We start from the raw sequence: 21373 nt of genomic DNA on the forward strand, positions 1-21373 counted from the left end.
GCACGAAAGGGAGGCAGTAGGAGGTTGCCTTAGGCACACAAAGAACTGAACAGTTACTCAGCCTCCATCAAGACAAAGCATACAGCAGCACAAAGCAATAGTCATACTCTAAATGCTGCAGCAGGTCACCAGCTGGTCTGTCGGGACCACTCGAATCAGCCCGGAACCAGTGAGATGGTCCACTGTCCACTGTCTCCTCCATCTAGCTCATTAAAAACCCATAGAGAAAAGAACCAGGGAACAGCCAGGGAAACTGATATATAATCTATAAACAAACAGCCAGGGAAACTGATATATAATATATAAACAAACAGCCAGGGAAACTGATATATAATATAGAAACAAACAGCCAGGGAAACTGATATATAATATAGAAACAAACAGCCAGGGAAACTGATATATAATATAGAAACAAACAGCCAGGGAAACTGATATATAATCTATAAACAAACAGCCAGGGAAACTGATATATAATATAGAAACAAACAGCCAGGGAAACTGATATATAATCTATAAACAAACAGCCAGGGAAACTGATATATAATATAGAAACAAACAGCCAGGGAAACTGATATATAATCTATAAACAAACAGCCAGGGAAACTGATATATAATATAGAAACAAACAGCCAGGGAAACTGATATATAATCTATAAACAAACAGCCAGGGAAACTGATATATAATATAGAAACAAACAGCCAGGGAAACTGATATATAATCTATAAACAAACAGCCAGGGAAACTGATATATAATATAGAAACAAACAGCCAGGGAAACTGATATATAATCTATAAACAAACAGCCAGGGAAACTGATATATAATCTAGAAACAAACAGCCAGGGAAACTGATATATAATATAGAAACAAACAGCCAGGGAAACTGATATATAATATAGAAACAAACAGCCAGGGAAACTGATATATAGTATAGAAACAAACAGCCAGGGAAACTGATATATAATATAGAAACAAACAGCCAGGGAAACTGATATATAATATAGAAACAAACAGCCAGGGAAACTGATATATAATATAGAAACAAACAGCCATGGAAACTGATATATAATATAGAAACAAACAGCCAGGGAAACTGATATATAGTATAGAAACAAACAGCCAGGGAAACTGATATATAATATATAAACAAACAGCCAGGGAAACTGATATATAATATAGAAACAAACAGCCAAGGAAACTGATATATAATATAGAAACAAACAGCCAGGGAAACTGATATATAATATATAAACAAACAGCCAGGGAAACTGATATATAATATAGAAACAAATAGCCAGGGAAACTGATATATAATATATAAACAAACAGCCAGGGAAACTGATATATAATATAGAAACAAACAGCCAGGGAAACTGATATATAATATATAAACAAACAGCCAGGGAAACTGATATATAATATAGAAACAAACAGCCAGGGAAACTGATATATAATATAGAAACAAACAGCCAGGGAAACTGATATATAATATAGAAACAAACAGCCAGGGAAACTGATATATAATCTATAAACAAACAGCCAGGGAAACTGATATATAATATAGAAACAAACAGCCAGGGAAACTGATATATAATCTATAAACAAACAGCCAGGGAAACTGATATATAATATAGAAACAAACAGCCAGGGAAACTGATATATAATCTATAAACAAACAGCCAGGGAAACTGATATATAATATAGAAACAAACAGCCAGGGAAACTGATATATAATCTATAAACAAACAGCCAGGGAAACTGATATATAATATAGAAACAAACAGCCAAGGAAACTGATATATAATATATAAACAAACAGCCAGGGAAACTGATATATAATCTATAAACAAACAGCCAGGGAAACTGATATATAATATAGAAACAAACAGCCAGGGAAACTGATATATAGTATAGAAACAAACAGCCAGGGAAACTGATATATAATATAGAAACAAACAGCCAGGGAAACTGATATATAATATAGAAACAAACAGCCAAGGAAACTGATATATAATATAGAAACAAACAGCCAGGGAAACTGATATATAATATAGAAACAAACAGCCAGGGAAACTGATATATAATATAGAAACAAACAGCCAGGGAAACTAATATATAATATAGAAACAAACAGCCAGGGAATATAATATAGAAACAAACAGCCAGGGAAACTGATATATAATATAGAAACAAACAGCCAGGGAAACTGGTATATAATATAGAAACAAACAGCCAGGGAAACTGATATATAATATAGAAACAAACAGCCAGGGAAACTGGTATATAATATAGAAACAAACAGCCAGGGAAACTGATATATAATATAGAAACAAACAGCCAGGGAAACTGGTATATAATATAGAAACAAACAGCCAGGGAAACTGATATATAATAAACGGGTGATAAGAGAGGTAACGCAGGTGTAGCATCATCTCCCAGACTAGCTAGCAAACTGGGAGGAGATATCAGCAGCTGTCATCAAGACACTTTTCTGCCTCCCTCCTTTTCTTGTCCTTCAAATATGATGAAAGCCATCACCGCTCACTGTAAACTGATGCCTGATGCCTCGGCCCCATTGACAGGCTTTAAATGTATTTTCATATTACCCTCTGTTCCACTGTAGCCGAGACCGCTGAGGCGCGGTTCTGACCATTTGTCAATCCAGGTTGATGTTTCCGGTGAGTGATTACAGAGAAAGGTGGCAGGGAGTCGGCTGCCAAAAACAGACTGACCATAAAATAGGGAAACGGTCAAGAAGGTGGTTTTCAGGGGGGAAACAAACTAAGAAGATCATATTAAAGGTGCTCTATGGTGCATGGTTCAACATCAGCATATCATTGTCAGATTAATTGTAATGAACCAATGAGAGAGACCATGGTTGGTAGCCTCTATCTCATAATGCCACTGGTGTTGTGGTCTTGATTTAGAGAAACAAAATAGTAGACTGTATTTCTCTCAATTAAGATGTTACTGTGCAGGTTAATGTGCAGGTTAAGATGTTATCCACCTTATTTTTTGAACGCCCCGCTGTAAAATAATTGTGGGTGCAAGGTCCGGTTCAGAACGTGACCGATTGTTGCAGCGTGCGCATTTCCTCGTTAAAACTCCCACTTGTCACAATAAATACACTCGTTTGACGACTTATTTGAGGGAATGTAATCATTTTATCTATCACATCCGCTATTTCTGTTGCTCTTTGAACAATTCTGGATATTTATTTCTTCACGGACATCTACAGGCTACAGTATGTTGTGTCCGTGTCAGCAACGTAAAGGGGGGGGGGGGGGTTCAGGGACGATTACACCGGAAGAAGCACCCATAAGGCATCATGGCATCTCAAATCTCAATTCCCTCCAAGTTCAACCTGATGCGACCTGTGTGGAACAGGTCAAAGGAAAAAAAGCAAAAGATTAAGCTGATGATGAACGCGGCTAGAAGGTTCCTGAATATTGTTAACATCCGGAGAGGAGATTGAGAAAATGCTGAGTGGAGGAATTCCCACAGACAAGTGTGTCTGGGTCATAGAATGGACACACTATCGAATATAGAATGGGAGCATATGGGTGGATGCATGCATGATGATCACTGTAAATAGATTGCACAAGAAGATGTCAAAGTCCAGTAGGTGGCAGTAATGCACCATTTAAGGATGCAACCACCATAAAACACAAGAAGAAGAAGAAGAAGAACAATGTAAAATGCAGTGTAGAGGCCCTTAGAGGCTGCCAATCTTCTTAATGGTTGATTTAATAATTATACTTACAGTAGGCCGCAACATAAAAGTGACACAGACACAGTGATGTATAGGTCACACAGGGTAAATGAACAACAGTGAAGCTGGGACATCGGCTTAACAATTGTGGGCCTGAGCAGGGGCGGTTCTAGGCCAAAAATAGTCTCAGCCCACCCCAAAAAATAGAGGCAAAAAAAAGTGTTTTTTTTTGTTTTGTTTTTCTCCAAATCCATGGTGGTCATTAGTAGCAGTTTCTAACTACAGTCAATGTGCTGTGGGCGTGTCCCCCCCCCCCCTCTATGTTCTTAGGGTGGGTTGAGACAAAAATGTAGGGGGGTTCAGCCCACCCGAAAAGTTTCTAGAACCGTGGCTGCGCAGGCGCTCCCTCCTCCATCTATCTGCCTAATCCCACATCACTTCACACAGGTCACACACACAGTACAGCAGCGAAGTGGTCCTCCACAGTCCACACAATCGTTCTCCCCACTCATGACCAATGAAACTGTGAGGTGAGCATTGAGCAGTCAGAGTCGTTAGTAGTTACTTAATTAGTGCATATTGATATGCAAATTAGCGGGTAACGTTGATTCGTAGGCTAAACAAAAGAACTTGTTGCTGTGCCTGCCAGACAAACAGGTGGACTGGAGGAAGGTAGGTAGGCTACCATACATGGCACCAGCCAGCCATGTCATGCTAGCTCGCAGTAAAGCGGGTGTAAATGGATGCGATGTTTTTTGAGAAACATATGGGCATAAGTGACAAACATATTTTCAAATGGGTCCCTTGTTATCTGAATGAAATTAAGCCCTTCAGAATCGCAAGTGGCTGCTTTACACAGCCTGTCTGATGTGATGATGACGATAGCTTAACATGCGTGCATGGCATGCTATTTGCTTTTCTTTATTTCTTTCCCTTCCACATAGATTTTGACCCCCACAAATACGGCCACATATTAATTTCAACTAGTTGACTGCAAACTCCTGCTTTAGTGCTTACAGTATATTATTATCTTGTCGGAATATTATTCCAGCCAATAAGTTAGGAAGTTCCCTTTTGATTTAATTTTACTTTTGTTTTGCCTACAAAGCAAAATGTTACTTTACTTGAAACTCCCCTGAAGTGATTTTGGTATTATTTATGCAAGCATAATTCTACCATATAGTAACCTGTATGCAGAATATATATAGTATATATAGGGAAACAATTATTTTTTCATCGCTGTAAAACCACAGGACGGTAAAGAAGATATTGATGTGTGTAGTTCTTCATAGATCTACGGTAGTCTCTTCATTTTGATCTCAAAGTGCGCCAGTTTGATCCATTTTTACTTGAAACTGTACAAAATTTTGGGCATGCCCCCGGACCCCCCTAGGGGTTCAGTGATCCATGACCTTTGGGTGGGCTGAGCCCACCCAAAGCTCTGATGCTAAAACCGCCCCTGGGCCTGAGGCATTAGCTTCAGGCTGGACTTACAATACAGGCCATAAAGGTGACTAACGTATAAACAAGAGAAAACATATAAACAAAGAAATTGGCATAAAGCCCAACAGGTTTAGCACTATTGCGAGCTTGTTGTTTACCGATCTATATAAGCAAAGCTTTGAGACAGTTATTGCAGTTAACACGTTTCACCTAGGGTTGTGTGTGTGTGTGGGTGTGTGCGTGTGTGTGTGTGGGTGGGTGTGTGTGTGTGTGGGTGTGTGTGTGTGTGTGTGTGTGTTGGGGGGGTTGTGTGCATGAGGTAGGTGCAACAGGTCAAGTGATTGAAGGTAAAGTGATTCCAGTCTACAGCGAAGTATTCAAGTGAAGTGATCAAGCGAAATAAGATAAGATAAGAAAGATAAGACATTTAAATGAGATAGATTTCAGCAACAACAGATGGTGTGGGCTACAGTAGCCCACACCATCCGAAATCTCAGAATGCCCCTAAAAACCATGATCCAGGGGTAAAAATTGCCCCCAAGATGTCTATAATTTCCTTTTCATTAAATTCATTAAATTTCCATCTTTAACACACACTCAACACCTGCAAGCTGGTTGCCAGAAGAAGAAAAACAAGACACACACAAACAGTGCTGTTGTCCACACTACGCTTTAGCAACTTTAGGCAGTAATCACTTTTTTTTAAGTGCCGCCCAACATTTTCTAAATGCCCCCATTTTTGGGGACCGTGGGGGCAAAATTTGCCCCCAAAATATGTTTAAATTTCCTAAACTGCTGCTGGGTTTGAATACAACACACAACACTGCTGGGTATGTTATCTTCTCTCAGAGATGCCTGTCTCAAATCCAAGTCTCCATCCCTGTCTTGTCTCTCTCGCCCAACAAAAGCAGAACTTCCAAAGAAATCCGATATGTAGATGAGTTCTTAAGGATTTGTCGTGCGCTGCGCTACCAATTAGGGTTCAACTTACACGGGCTTTCAAAGCCAAATGATATTGCTGATTCATTGATTGCTGACGCTGATATTTTTAGACTGAAGGACCCAGATAACAGATATTATGTTCGGACATTCTATATCCTTGAATTTAACAACAACTGAACAATTATCAATGTTTCCAACATAATGTTATTGCCTCTGAAACAGCTTTTAGACCATCATGGTAGGGAGTGTGTGTGTGTGTGTGCCACCGATCGCCGATCGTCTATGAGCATTGTCTGCTAAAACAGTTTCCATTTTACATGCATTTCATCCACCAAAGTCCTGGTTAATGTAACCACGTTTCATTTTTCCCTACCTCAATATTTACGTGATCATATAAAAAAACAAACATGTGCCCGCATTGCATGACAGGAGCACACGTCTCTATCTGCTGCCGGTGTTGTTAAATAGAGACACCCTCCGAATATTTAAGTTACAGTAAACCCATTTCAGTCTTGCTAGTTCACTTGCTAGCTCACGTTAACATCAAGACCTGTTGTTTACATCGTTTGCTGTCGTACTCTGATGTCACAACCAGGCCCATTATCGGCCTACTACCAACATCTGTTCAAATCATAGCCTACTATTAAAGCCCTTCCCTTGCCTTTCCTCTGGCGGCCTGTGCCTCTCCACGGTCATACCAGCAGTCATGGTCCGATAACACTCGCCCACCAGCGAGAGCGTATCGTCCTCCAGGCAGGACAGGACACAGCGAGCAGAGACTGGCACTCGGCAGTCCATTCATCACAACTTGTCCTACAGCGCTGTTCTGTCCCTATAGGCCTGCTGCTGCACCATGGATCAACAGAGGACATGTTGGAACAGCTGACCCAAGGCCATGAGAGTGAGTAAAGAAACAGCAGAGAAGCATCAGACTTGGCCTATCAAAGAGCAGACGTCACGTCAGGCTGCAAGACAAATATCTGTGATACAAGCCAGCCCACATCACTGGATCTTCTCCATGGTTACCGTGCTGTGCTTTGTCTCCATCCTCTCTGATTTACTACACTCCACATCGGCCTGACTTAACATTTCAACACTTAACAACAGGCAGACATCAACCCATCTGCCCCTCATCTACTATGTAGCATTAGCATAGCAGGAATATAGAAATTGTACAAAGCAAAACAAAAGATGGATTCTTCTTGCAGGTTTTCCAGCACAATATATGAAATAATGTCACTCCTGTGCTGGAGTTTCATTGGGTGGGCTAGAGGAGATTTACTTGAGAAGCTCCAGTCAATCAAAAGGCCATTTGCTTGAGATCGTCCGACAGGGATTCCAGCCATGACCAAACAGCCAGACATGTTTTGACTTGATGAGAGACGAGGCCACGCCTTTCATCTGACATTGCTGCGCCTGTAGAGGCTATAGACTCTATAGCCTCTACAGGCGCAGCAGGCTATAGAGGCTTACACCCAGAGATACCATCAAATATGACCAGCAATGTTGACTGCATCGGTTTTCTAATTACAGTACACGTGTGCGTGTGTGTGTGTGTGTGTGTGTGTGTGTGTGTGTGTGTGTGTGTGTGTGTGTGTGTGTGTCCTCCCAGTAGGTCTTATGGCTGCTTGGAGGTTTGCTAAATAGGATCCTATCATAAAGCAGGCTTGTAAAAAGCTCATCTGCTGCACACCATCTGTAAACACCCATATGAGAAAGTCAGAATGTGCTCTGCAGCAGATCAGCTCAAATGAATGTGAAAAAGCAGCATTAACAGCGCTTTTTAATAAAGATCATGTTTTACTTATGCTGATGCTCCAGAGTCATTGCTCTTCAGTAAAGTGTGATTAATTGCACTTTAGAGCAGTAAGTATACATGTGCATTTATTAAGAGCACATATGCAGGGATCCACGAAGACGGGGTTTGGGCTGATCAATTTGTAGCTATGAATATTCAAACACACCTTCGGTATCATATAAGTAGTTGTTTATCTCACTTTATTGTTGTTGTGAATGCGTGTTTAAAGGGCCAGACGGATGCGTACATGAGCAAACAACTTCTCGCCTGTGCATAAACTGGGAAGGGGGTGATTCTACTAGCCTGTAATTGCTACAGTACATAGTGCTCTACATTATTGATGATGCATGAGTATTCTAAGGATGTTTACAATACAAGGGGCCCTATCTTCCCAAAAGCGGTAATTTTGCGTTTGCGCTCGTTTAACGCCGTGCGCAATGCAAATTGGGGGCGGGCACAAGCGCATGCCTGTTATAATTGTACTGGGCATTTGCTGCCACAAGCCAAAGCAGGCGTTTCAGTGGTAAAATGTGGGGATAGATGGCGTTACCCTATCGTCAGCAGCGTGCAATTACATTGCGCTAAGAGCTTTGAAAAGGACCTCTTATCCGCTAAAACACTCGCTGCACTTGGAGCGCACCATAATCTCTGCACAGCGCAGCGCAGAAACGTCATTACGCACGGACGTGCCACGCCAGGACATCAAATTCTGCTGCTAAAATTGGGTAACCAGCAGATTATTCAGTGAGGCAATCAACTATAATTCACTGAGAAACTTTTATCACATTGCAAGGAGGGGTTATGGTAAATTAATTGAGAAAATGTGTACATTGTAGCCTACTTGCAATAGGCTATTCACCTTCACCTGCTATAACCCGGAGGGTCGTTGGCATCACAGCCGATCTGCCACAAGCCTCGGCACGAGTCGAGTTTTAATTGAGTCCACTGTAAATCCTCCAATCTTTTCTTTTGTCTCCGCCATTTACCCGCTGCAAACACATTTCTATTGTCCCACCCCAGTCAACAAAATAACCCGAATTGCATCAAAACTCGATCACTATGATCTGATGGTGTCGTTATGAGATAGGGATAATATATACAGTCAATAGGACTACACCTATCCAAATTACGCTTGGGGAGAAGTACAGCATGCCTCACGCAAATTGTATTACAGGGACTGCGAGACGGGAATCTGATTGATGTAACGCCCAGGCACTGCCAGGCCACACCTGTGAATAATTCTGGTGGTTAACACCGCCCAAATCCCGTTTGCGCCGTGCATAAATGATTTGGCACGCCTCTAATCTGCGCTTGTGCCCGTTGTTGTGATAATTTATGCTCCCCCGCGAGTATTGGATCCTCACGAGATTTTGGGGCTGTTTTAACTTAAAAACAGGGAGGTCACGTCTACCCAAACAATTATATCATTTTTAAACAGTTATGTTTCTGTATAAATCATTACAATTGTGCTCCCGTGAGGTGGGGATGTTTCTTTTTGCTGCCGGGCGGGCAGGAAAAGATATCACGTTAACGAGCATAAGACGAGCGGTCGTGATGTCACAGTGACCTTGAACTTTGACCACCAAAATCTAATCAGTTCGTCCTTGAGTCCAAGTGGACATTTGAGCCAAATTAGAAGAAATTCTGTCAAGGTGTTCCTGAGATATCACGTTAACGAGCTTGAGAATTGCGTTGTAGATATCGCGTTAACAAACTTGAGAATGGCGTTCGTGAGGTCACAGTGACCTTGAACTTTGACCACCAAAATCTAATCAGTTCATCCTTGAGTCCAAGTCGACGTTTGAGGCAAATTTGATGACATTCTGTCAAGGCGTTCCTCAGATATCGCGTTAACGAACATCGGACGGACGTCCAGACGGACAACCCAAATCCATAATGCCTCTGGCCTGGCTATCGCCGGCGGAGGCATAAAAAGGCGGTGTCTCTTGTGGAGAACTCTTTCCAAATCCAAAGCAAATATTTATAGAAAAAGCACGAGCCTCAATATATGCCTGACAGCATGTATCGAGGCTCATACCACACTTGCGATATTCAAAACAAGGCCCTACTGGGCTGCTGTCTAGACAGGGCGGTGGAATGAAGATGTGTGGCTCCGAGACCACAACTGATTGAATCTCCTGACTGAGATGGATGAACGGTATCTGCAGCTTTGTACATGATGCAGCACTGTGACGGAGTGGAGCAGAAGCACCCTGACCTGATTGCCGTCCCCTCAGATTAAGTGGATGGGACCTCCGGCATTCATCCAGGACAGATTAGCTAGAGATGCTGCGATCGAGATTTTTCAATTCCGATCCGATTTCGATATTTTAGCTCAAAACCGATCCGATTCCGATCAAATTTCGATACCCGATTCGATACCGATTTCGATCCGATACCGATACCGATACATGATAGCTAGCAGGCAACAAACATTTTTAGGGTTAGGTATGTATGTGTGTGCTTTGGTAATATAGTATGTAAACGATTTAGTTCATCTAATTCATTTGATGTAAAACTAAAACATAACAATCAAATTAGGGCTGGGCGAGATGGATGATTTAATATTCCATAGCTCTGACCTAAGCAAATCTGACATCACTATTGTGATATAATATTTTTTTTAGTAAAGTGTATCACTCAATAGTCAATACAAAAAATAATGGCTTTTATAGAACCGAAAGCCTAGCTGCTTAGTCTGCAGATAAAACATTAAAAATTACATTTAGACTCTTATTGGCATGACGGCAACATATAAGCGGTCTGAATTTTGCATGGGGCCAGTTCTATAGTGAGGCATGGAAAGCCTCACTATACGCCATCATATCTGTGTCGTTTCACTTTTGACTGAAAAATGATGCTTGTAGTCTAGATTAAAGAAAATACATGTATGTGATGTTGACAATTATGTAGGCTATGTGCGCATTCGTTTTCCTTATAGATCATGGTCCCTATCGTTGCATCGGCGCTGTTTCTAGGCCGAATGCCTGGCGCAGCTCAAATCAGTGGGCGTGGACAAGCGCACTTGATATCGTCGTGCTGGCGCTAGACGCAGCCTCAACCATTACAACCACGCCTTTTAAGCGTAAAATCATGCACCGTCATGCTCATTGGATAACTGCAATAAACGAATTGCACGCTTGCCTTTTTAGCTCCAATTCCAGTGATCCCGCAAAACCAGACGAAAGCCAAACGCTCTGCCCCCCCCCCCCCCCCTCCCTTCATCCAGTCTGTCTGTCTGCATTATAGGCTATTATTCCATATTATTATGCTTCTCAAACCAATCTAACTGCAGTTTCAATACTGCAAGCATGTAAATACGCTACACTATAGCAAGATCAAAGTGAAAATAATGTACTAAACGCATCAGCTAGAAAAATATAGCCTATTAGATTGGTGAAAGTTTGTCCAGAAAGATATCGTTTTCTCTCCCCTGCTGCAGGTAGAATGATGCACATAAATATACCCTACATTATGTAAAGTCATTGCATAAATGTGTTTTTATTGTAAAACTAAATGTCAAGTAGGGCCAGTTATTGGAGCGGACATCACAGTATAGCACATCACAGAAGCGCATTCCGCTGTCACTTATCTAAATCACGTTAAACCCACAAGGGGTATATATAGGCTCAAGAGGACATATATGTTTCACATAGGGTGGTGTTTCATTTCGATGTTTTATTTGGTCCAATATTGAAATGTTCTACAATTGCAGGTTGTCTTACCATTACACATTATTTTAGATCTACCTTTTATATCTATTTCGGCTCATTTGGTTGCTATTTAGTAGCGAAATGGAGGACCCAATTGCATGCTGGGAGTGGACATTCACAGGCAGTAAACTTACAACTGCTATTTCCTATGGGAAGCTGGGTGCTGCTATGTGTTGTGTCTGTTTGAGCGAGGGAGTCAGAGAGAGAGAGAGAAGGGTGACTCAGAGGCAGAAGAGCACTGGCGCACTGAATAGGCCTGGTTTCAGAGAGAGACAGAGAAGGGTGACAGGGGAGAGGCACAAGTGCACTGGCGCACTGAATAGGGCTGGTTTTCAAAGGCGCAAAGCGCTAAATTTACGGCAGGTGCGAAGATAGCAGTACGCCGGTATTTAAGGCCGACACGCCCACTTTGGCCCATTCTGGGACTGCGCCACGCCCATTCGGCCTAAAGCGCATTTGGCAGCGTAAAGCCATATTGATATCGTCCCAAAACAGGCGCAAGGCACGTTTTCTTGCGTTTAAGGCCCGTTTTAGCGCCGAAGGCCTGTGGGAGAATAGGGCCCCATGAGTGCTCCGCAGCTAGCTACGTTAGCTTGCATGTAACGTTTAGCGTTAGTTGATTTTGGAGACACAAACCCTGGACGTTTCATTTTGAGTAGGCTAATGCATGAGGTTCTCTATGGTTTACGCCAGCTCTGGGAGTATGAAATGCTTTAAATGCGGGGGTTTTGGTCACAACAAGCTTGTGGATCGCTGCCCTGCAACTAGATAGCCTAACCAGCTAGCTAACGTTAGCCATCATCACAACAGCTAACGTTAAGAGATACATCTACGTTAACGCCAAAACAAATCCGCTGCCTCATCCCCACGTTTGGTTTAGCGTAACGCCAGCTCAGACTTTCCCCTAATCTCAGAAACCTTGCGGGACATGTATTGCAAATTGCAATAGTGGTTGTTTTGTTATAATTTGAAACTGTCAAACTGGTGCGGACGCGTGATTTCGAATCGCACATAGGTTAAGGACGGGTGTGTCTGACGTTTTGGCCCTGGCCATCCTAGGCTCAACGCGGCCTCTGTGCTGCTGCTGCTGCATGCTGGATAGAAATCCTGGAGCGGAGTCATGGAATGGAGTGCTTATATCGGAGCCTTGGATCGGTCATTTTCGCTGGAATCCGATCCGATCCGATCCATGTTTTTTGGCTGATATCGCGCCGATATCCGATCACATGATCGGATCGCAGCATCTCTAAGATTAGCCCATCATGGCTTTTTTCGGAGGGGGATTAAAAATAGAGCCCGACCGATATGGGATTTTTGAAACCGATACCGATACCGATTTTAGGGAATAAAAAATTACCGATACCGATAATATCGGCCGATATTTTTATTTTATTTTATTTTTGTTTTTATCATCAAATGTTTATCCCCCATTAGTGCTAATCCCCCATTAGTGCTAATTTTTTATTTATTTATCCTGGTTGCTGCTCCACCCTCTGCCGATCTGGGGAGAGCCGAAAACTGGCTCCATGCTTCCACATGGGCAGTTAGCCAGCCGCTTCTTTTCACCTGACAGGGGAAGCTTCACCGGTAGGACATAGCACGTGGGAGGATCACGATATTCCAACGAGTTCCCCTCCCTCCGAACAGGCGCCCTTAACGACCAGAGGAGGCACCACATCAGCAACCCTCAAATATCAAACACTTGACAAAGATATGATTGAGTTGACATGAATTGAAATATGTGATGTAGGCAGGATATTTTACAGCTTATTAATAAACTCAATGCAATGAAACAGTAAACTTAACTGGGAATTTAATAATTATAAATAACTAGAAATACAAAAACACAATAGAACAAATAGTTAAGAAAAAATATCAAATATACACAACATGCTGTCCATGCTGTCTATAACTTTATATATATAATTATATAAAAAAAAAAAAAAAAAAAAAAAAATCGGCCGATATATATATATTTTTTTACCGATACCGATATATCGATAATCGCCAATATCGGCCGATAATATCGGCGGGCCGATAATATCGGTCGGGCTCTAATTAAAGATATCAAACCCTGGAGTCGCTCCTTCTTTACACATCGAGTCTCAGAAAATGGCAAAGTTGAGAAGAAAGCCAAGAAAGGGACTTCTATAATATCAGTATTTGCTACTGTGCAATGTCCATTCGAAAATATCTTGCCCTCCTTTCCTGGACCAAGTTTCTGTAAAAACCAGTGTTGTAAGAGTTTCAAATTCCTGTGATAATGCTATTCATAATTAGATTTATCCTCTTCGATTCATGGTTGTTTGTAGAGACCCACAAGGTCCATCGGTCTTTCGGGTGTTAAACCTAAAGTTGGTAATAAGCTGAATGGCAATGCGAGTAACACAGCCACACAATAGGCAGGGGAAACCAATGAGTCGCAGGTGACACTAAGCACCACACAGCCACACAATAGGCAGGGGAAACCAATGAGTCGCAGGTGACACCAAGCACCCGGGGGAGTGCGTTGATGAATTGGCTCATTGAAATGTGTAGGTAATAGTCTTGACATAGCCAAAGACATAACTCCTAAAATACACCTGCAAAGTCCCCAAATGACGGCAATCCCAAACAGGAGCCGGATCCAATATGAAAGAGGACTTTGCTTTTATTACCATCATCATTACTGTATCACTTTTGAATGTACAGCCATTTGGTTTCATTTAAATGTAAATCTGGGCACTGAACTGCGCACGCTGTCACCCACGGCAGCCTGACTATGATGATTCATTCTGGACGGCAGGGAGAATATAAGAGCCACTTACTTTCTCTGAGGAAATTAACAAGTTGCTTTCTCTGAGGAAAATAACAGATTACTTTCTCTGAGGAAAAATAACAGATTACTTTCTCTGAGGGAAAATAACAGATTACTTTCTCTGAGGGAAAATAACAGATTACTTTCTCTGAGGGAAAATAACAGATTACTTTCTCTGAGGGAAAATAACAGATTACTTTCTCTGAGGGAAAATAACAGATTACTTTCTCTGAGGGAAAATAACAGATTACTTTCTCTGAGGAAATTAACAGGTTGCTTTCTCTGAGGGAAAATAACAGATTACTTCTTCTGAGGGAAAATAATAGATTACTTTCTCTGGACGAAAATAACATTACTTTCTCTGAGGAAAATAACAGATTACTTTTTCTGAGGGAAAATAACAGATTACTTTCTCTGAGGAAATTAACAGATTCCTTTCTATGAGGAAAATAACAGATTACTTTTTCTGAGGGAAAATAACAGATTACTTTCTCTGAGGAAATTAACAGGTTGCTTTCTCTGAGGGAAAATAACAGATTACTTTCTCTGAGGAAATTAACAGGTTGCTTTCTCTGAGGGAAAATAACAGATTACTTCTTCTGAGGGAAAATAATAGATTACTTTCTCTGGATGAAAATAACATTACTTTCTCTGAGGAAAATAACAGATTACTTTTTCTGAGGGAAAATAACAGATTACTTTCTCTGAGGAAATTAACAGATTCCTTTCTATGAGGAAAATAACAGATTACTTTTTCTGAGGGAAAATAACAGATTACTTTCTCTGAGGAAAATAACAGATTACTTTCTCTGAGGAAAATAACAGATTACTTTATCTGAGGAAAATAACAGATTACTTCCTCTGAGGGAAAATAATAGATTACTTTATCTGGAGGAAAATAACATTACTTTCTCTGAGGAAAATAACTGATTACTTTCTCTGAGGAAAATAACTGATTACTTTCTCTGAGGAAAATAACTGATTACTTTATCTGGAGGAAAATAACATTACTTTCTCTGAGGGAAAATAACAGATTACTTTCTCTGAGGAAAATAACAGATTACTTCCTCTGAGGGAAAATAATAGATTACTTTATCTGGAGGAAAATAACATTACTTTCTCTGAGGAAAATAACTGATTACTTTCTCTGAGGAAAATACAAGATTACTTTCTCTGAGGGAAAATAACAGATTACTTTCTCTGAGGAAAATAACTGATTACTTTCTCTGAGGGAAAGTAACAGATTACTTTCTCTGAGGGGAAGTAACTTTTAAATGACATTTGACCTTTGTGTCTTTTAAAGCCACAAAATATACAGCAACATAAAAACCTTGAGAATGTTTCTCTTTTCCCTTTTCCTTTTTTGGTCAACATAACAAAAATAGTCAGTTTTGTGCATCTTTTGCTGTACTTTTGTTTTGTTGTTTTTGTTAAGCCGTAAGCCCTGAGAATAGAGAGGCAGCGGGCTGGAGGCTGAGGTAAACAGAGATGCTGCATCACATGCCATGTGGCCGCAGGCTGCCCCAGCTCCTGACCACACAATGGTGCATCTGTGAAGTTTGGAAGGAGCTGTTCCCCACTTATGTTTATCACAATTACATGACCACAAGCAGCACAAGCAGCACAAGCGCGCGCGCGCGTGTGTGTGTGTGTGTCTGTGTGTGTGTGTCTGTGTGTGTGTGTGTACGGAAATAGGGAATAATTTTTTCCAGTAGAGACATTAGCAGCTCTATAACCTAATATAATATAGCCTGAAAATACATCGATTTGCATAACATGCGTAGACGTGTCACAATGTAGTGCAAATAGCTCCGTTCCGCCGTGAACAATAACTAAGACTTTAAAGTAGCGCTTTTTCAGTGGCTTCTGTGTGTTTTAGAATAGGGATGCATGTGGCGACTAATTTCCCAACGACTGGTCTATTTTTTGATTTAGTCGATGACCTCCTGCCTCAAAGCCTATCATAACACATCGCTAGAAAGATTTGCCGCTCAGAAATAACATAATTCTGCACAGTCATACACACGGAACTTCTATTCAGTGCATGTTGTATTGAATCCTGAATTCCATATGGCATATTGAATCATATCGTGAGATAAGCAGATTGTCCAATCCCTATGTTCTAGTACTCATAGATAGCATAAGTCTCTCTCTCTCTCTGGCTCTCTCTCTTTGTCTCAGGCACCACACACCACACAAATTAATCATCAAGTCACATAAATCATCATGTCTTCACGTCACGACGAAATCAACAAGAGCCAAACCCCAGGTTATCAGAGCTATTAAATATCAATGCACGCGCTCTTACAGTGCATCTGCTCCTCATACCCCTTTTCCACCTTTTCCATCAGTAGCTCTCCACCCAGAACAAAAATAGCAGTACTGTAGTTGCTACATGATACATGAGAAAACCACCTCCAACTGCGCTGGTTGGGACATCCTCTTCTTGACCTGCCTTCACTTCACGCACGGCGATGTTTCAGGTCAAAGTGGATACTGTCGGGAAAAAAAGCCTTTTAGCGTTTCCCCTCAGGGCCAACGCCACGCTGACTCGAGGCTGTGTTAGCTCAGTTCGTGTCCCCTCGCCTGATTCTCATTGCCGGTGAACCGGGGGGGGTCTGTGAACATCCCCATTGATCCTTAAGAGCATCTTGTTGAGTGCTGGTCAGCAGTGTGGATCCTGCCTGTAGAGCGACCATCTTTTATTTTCACGCTTTAGAGTCATAGAGTCAACCTGGAGGGGAAACGTCCGTGCAACACCTGTCAGTACATTATGGCCTCAGAGACTGACTTGTTACACACAAATGGCAGCAAGCAAGGAGAATGTTCTCCAGTATGTGAGAGACAGTGAGGAGATGGTTCTCCAGTATGTGAGAGACTGGGAGACAGTTGCAAATGTCTCTTTGAGGCCTTTTAGACGTCTGAAGCCATTAAAGCTGTGTTAGGTGAGATTTTGGATGTAAGAATACACCTACCTAATCAGCTTGTATCCCATCCCCAGACCCTGTAGATTTGCCCTCTTTGCCCAAAATCAATTCTGGTGTTGGGTAGATCTTTACCACCCGCGACAGTGTGTGGCTGGCATTGTCTTCACCTGTGTGCGTGTGTCGTTGTCATTTAAATGTCTGTGTATGGACAGATTTTGTGCAGGATGCAGTCCCAAAACTTTTCAGATGTGTAGTTCAGATCACAATGAAGGCCAAGTTCGAAGATGGGCGTGGTCCGAGCAAGGGAGCCACAAGTAGGAGGTAGTAAGCAGGGAAGCCCCCCCCCCCCCCCCCCTCACACACACCAGTTTCCTCTCTCATCTCTTTAGTATCTTTGGTATAAAGCATCACAGACCCACCAGGTGGGTTGGTAAACATGAGCTGCTGTATGATGTTTACTGACGTCACTGCGCAGGACTTCTGGGTAATGAAGTTTACCTCTCACTGTTATTTGAAGCCACCAACATGCAAAATCATCTATTGCAGCTTTAACATCCAGTATCAATGATGCTGTATCATCACGTGTAAGATAATAGCACACAAAGCAAAGCTTTTCATCTGCTTGAGTAATAATATATGGTGTTCACCCATAATACCTTCACAGGCAGCATCAAACGACATTATTAAAGATGAAATCCGAGCGCATTGGAATAACAAGCTCACGTTCCATTTTCAAGAGATTCACCAATAAAGTGGAAAGTCATTGAAGGTTTCCCTGCGAAGAACAAAGGCAGGTTTGCACGGCCAATTTGAGGGACTGCAGTGGGCAAAGGAGCCAAGATGCTGTGACCTCAATCTGTTACTGCTACCTCTGCTACTTTAACCGCCATACAATGAGTTTAGAGGGGTGAGTCCTATTACTCCTACCTCTGCTACCTTAACCGCCATACAGTGAGTTTAGAGAGGTGAATCCTATTACTCCTACCTCTGCACCTTAACCGCCATACAATGAGTTTAAAGGGGTGAGTCCTATTACTGCTACCTCTGCACCTTAACCGCCATACAGTGAGTTTAGAAGGCTGAGTCCTATTACTCCTACCTCTGCTACCTTAACCGCCATACAGTGAGTTTAGAGAGGTGAATCCTATTACTCCTACCTCTGCACCTTAACCGCCATACAATGAGTTTAAAGGGGTGAGTCCTATTACTGCTACCTCTGCTACCTTAACCGCCATACAGTGAGTTTAGAAGGCTGAGTCCTATTACTGCTACCTCTGCTACCTTAACCGCCATACAGTGAGTTTAAAGGGGTTAGTCCTATTACTCATACCTCTGCTACCTACCTACTAACATTCACAGTGATCTGGTCTATGCCACAGCCTTTGAAGCATATGGAGTGTGAATTGAGAGAGAGAATAGCGATGTTTTTTTTTTCCAGTGACAAGATTCCTGTACTTAAACACGACTTCAGCTTGGACACATTCAACATGTGCTTAAAACATGCAATGTGGTTTAAGATCTCAGCTCACACGGAGACTCAGCCCATGTGGACATAATATAGTGCTGAGGCTTCAATGACCTAAACCAGCTATCTGGCAGCATCCCTGCATCATAATCTGTCACCAAAACTTATCAGATTAGACATTATAGTGCTTAAATAAATATACACACTTTCAGTGGACAACAAAGTGCAATGACTTAGAAAGAAACAGCCAGGGAAACTGATATATAATATAGAAACAAACAGCCAGGGAAACTGATATAGACATATATCATATCATTATTGACTGACAAGACGGTCACTGTAATCAATTAGGCTAAATCATAATGAAATAGTAATTAAATAATTGTTAGTGGTAGGTCACCAAACTAGCAGCTGGATCATTGGTCCTGAATCCCAATCATTACATTTTACTTCCAAGTAGATTACATTTTTGCTTGATCTTTCCTCTCCGTTCCGTTGTACAGTAATGCCAAAAAACGACAAGACTCACTCAGGCTATGAAGGCGAGCTCCGCACTTTGCAAACCTGACCTGACGTCTGACGAAGAGCCTGAGGGCTCGAAACGTTGCCATTTTTAATGTTAAATAAATCAGAAAAATATTGGGAGCTACCAACAGTGTCGCGAGTCTTCCTGAATTTCATGAAGCAACTATTTTGACTCAGCACCTGGACAAGAGATGCATGTGTGTGTACTTTGATTTCTCGAGCTCCGCACTTTGCCATTAGGCTACCCATCTGACGCCCATGAGATAGGGCGCCCCACCCCGCACCCCCACATTCACGTGTGTGTCCCCCCCCATAACTGTGTTATTTGCCATACTTTCCCCTAAAACAAACACAAGCAGTAAACATAATATCAAAATTGACCCTGGGGGGTTGGGCGGGGGGGGCACCCCAATGCAAATCGGGTGCCTACAGTTAGTAGACTATAATACTCCCCAAAACCGTTTTAGGTGCGTCAGTGATGGAGTGCCTTCTCTATTTTGTCCCTGAATCCCCAACAATAATATACAGTAGCCTACAGTAATAACGCGTGCGCCTGTGCCTTGCTTGCCGTGTCTCAACGCACGCATGCCACCCCCCTACCCCTTCACACCAAAACTGTGCCCACTTCATGGTAGCCGTTTTAAATGAAGCCATACATCCACAGTCTACCGTCTACCACAACTCCCAGTGGAAGGAGGAGAAGGAGAAAACGCGTTGCCATTGTATGCCTGTTGCACAAGCGTGCCTTTTCCTCCTGCCGGAATGAGACAGCAGCGCAGTCATGATGACAGATTCATTAAACACTGCAAGAGTGGGGTGAAGATGGGGAAATGAACATTGATTTGTGGGAAACAACCCAGGAATGCGCGTATGTGTGTGTGTGTGTGTGTGTGTGTGTGTATGTATGCGTGCGTGTGTGTGTGTGTGTGTGTGTGTGTGTGTGTGTGTGTGTGTGTGTGTGTGTGTGTGTGTGTGTGTGTGTGTGTGTGTGCGTGCGTGCGTGCGTGCGTGCGTGTGTGTGTGTGTGTGCGTGTGCGTGCGTGTACAAATTAGCTTTGGCTTAATTCCAGCAGGTTCAAATTTCAGCCACAAACAAGTCCAGGATAAACCAAAAGCCTAATTAAAAATCAAAATAGTTTTTTTTTAATTATTATTATTATCTTTACAGCCCCTTAGAAATATAGCAATTCAAATTACAGAAACGGCCAAGGGGGGTGGTAATAACGTGACAGCCGGTGCGTAACCAGGAAAGACGGCACAAGAAGGAGCTATTGGAGCCTCACAGCAGACTCCAGGCAGCTCAGACATGCACGGAGCGGAGCGCACGCGGATCTTTTACCTTTGCAGATCGCGGTGGCCGTGCAGTAAACAAGCAGCAGGAGGCTCGTGGCCGTCACGGAGAAGTAACGTCCTTTTGTCAGCACAGCCATCCCGCCGCCTCGCGCTGCGCGGTGGATGCGCTGTAGGGGAGCCGGTGCTCCGGGTGTGTGCTGCCTCCTCGCGCCCCAAACAGGTGTAAACGGCGCGCTGCGCGAGAGGGAAGGAGCATCTTCACTTCACTTTCACGGTGCGCGTGTGCGCAGCGGGAGAGAGCGCGCTCCCTCCGAGTTGACCCCCCCTGCCCGGGCAGCGTCATCCCGGTGCTGCCTCCCGTTAACCAATAGCATGCTGAGAGAGGCAGAGGGGAGGGGACTGAGCGGTAGACTACATACAGGCAGGGATGCAGACCTGGCTTGACTGTACAGTACACTCTACAGTAGGGGAGACCGGGGTTGACTGGCTCACTTTTTGCTCTCTCTACCATATCTCGCGAAATTTATGTTAGAATATTCTAACCAGTTACCAGTAGCAAAGGAAAGGTTAAAACCCCCTCCAGCCAGTTTTCCGCCCTTTGTAAATCCTATGTGTATGCGCGTGCGTGTAGGCCTATGCATTTATAACAATCTGCCCACCATCCAACCGAGCAAATTATTTCCTGCTATACGTAGGGACACTCACAGGAGCAAGGGGGGGCAGCATGAGACCCGGAACTGGGGGCTAACTCGCCATTC

General features: G+C 42.6%; 1 protein-coding gene across 1 annotated transcript in view; it reads right to left on the reverse strand.

Annotated features, from left to right (window-relative positions):
- LOC310784413 (netrin receptor UNC5D-like) overlaps window positions 1–20752 on the reverse strand; it is a gene marked incomplete at both ends in the record, with an annotated part of 226600 nt that extends 205848 nt beyond the window's left edge. The window contains one exon of the mRNA XM_083645416.1: window positions 20662–20752. Within this exon, the coding sequence (XP_083501542.1) occupies window positions 20662–20752 (91 nt within the window). The remainder of the gene's footprint in view (window positions 1–20661) is intronic.
- Window positions 20753–21373: the final 621 nt, after the last annotated feature.

This window comes from Poromitra crassiceps (assembly GCF_964638095.1).
Source record: "Poromitra crassiceps genome assembly, chromosome: 10".
In the NCBI taxonomy this organism is placed as follows: Eukaryota; Metazoa; Chordata; class Actinopteri; order Beryciformes; family Melamphaidae; genus Poromitra; species Poromitra crassiceps.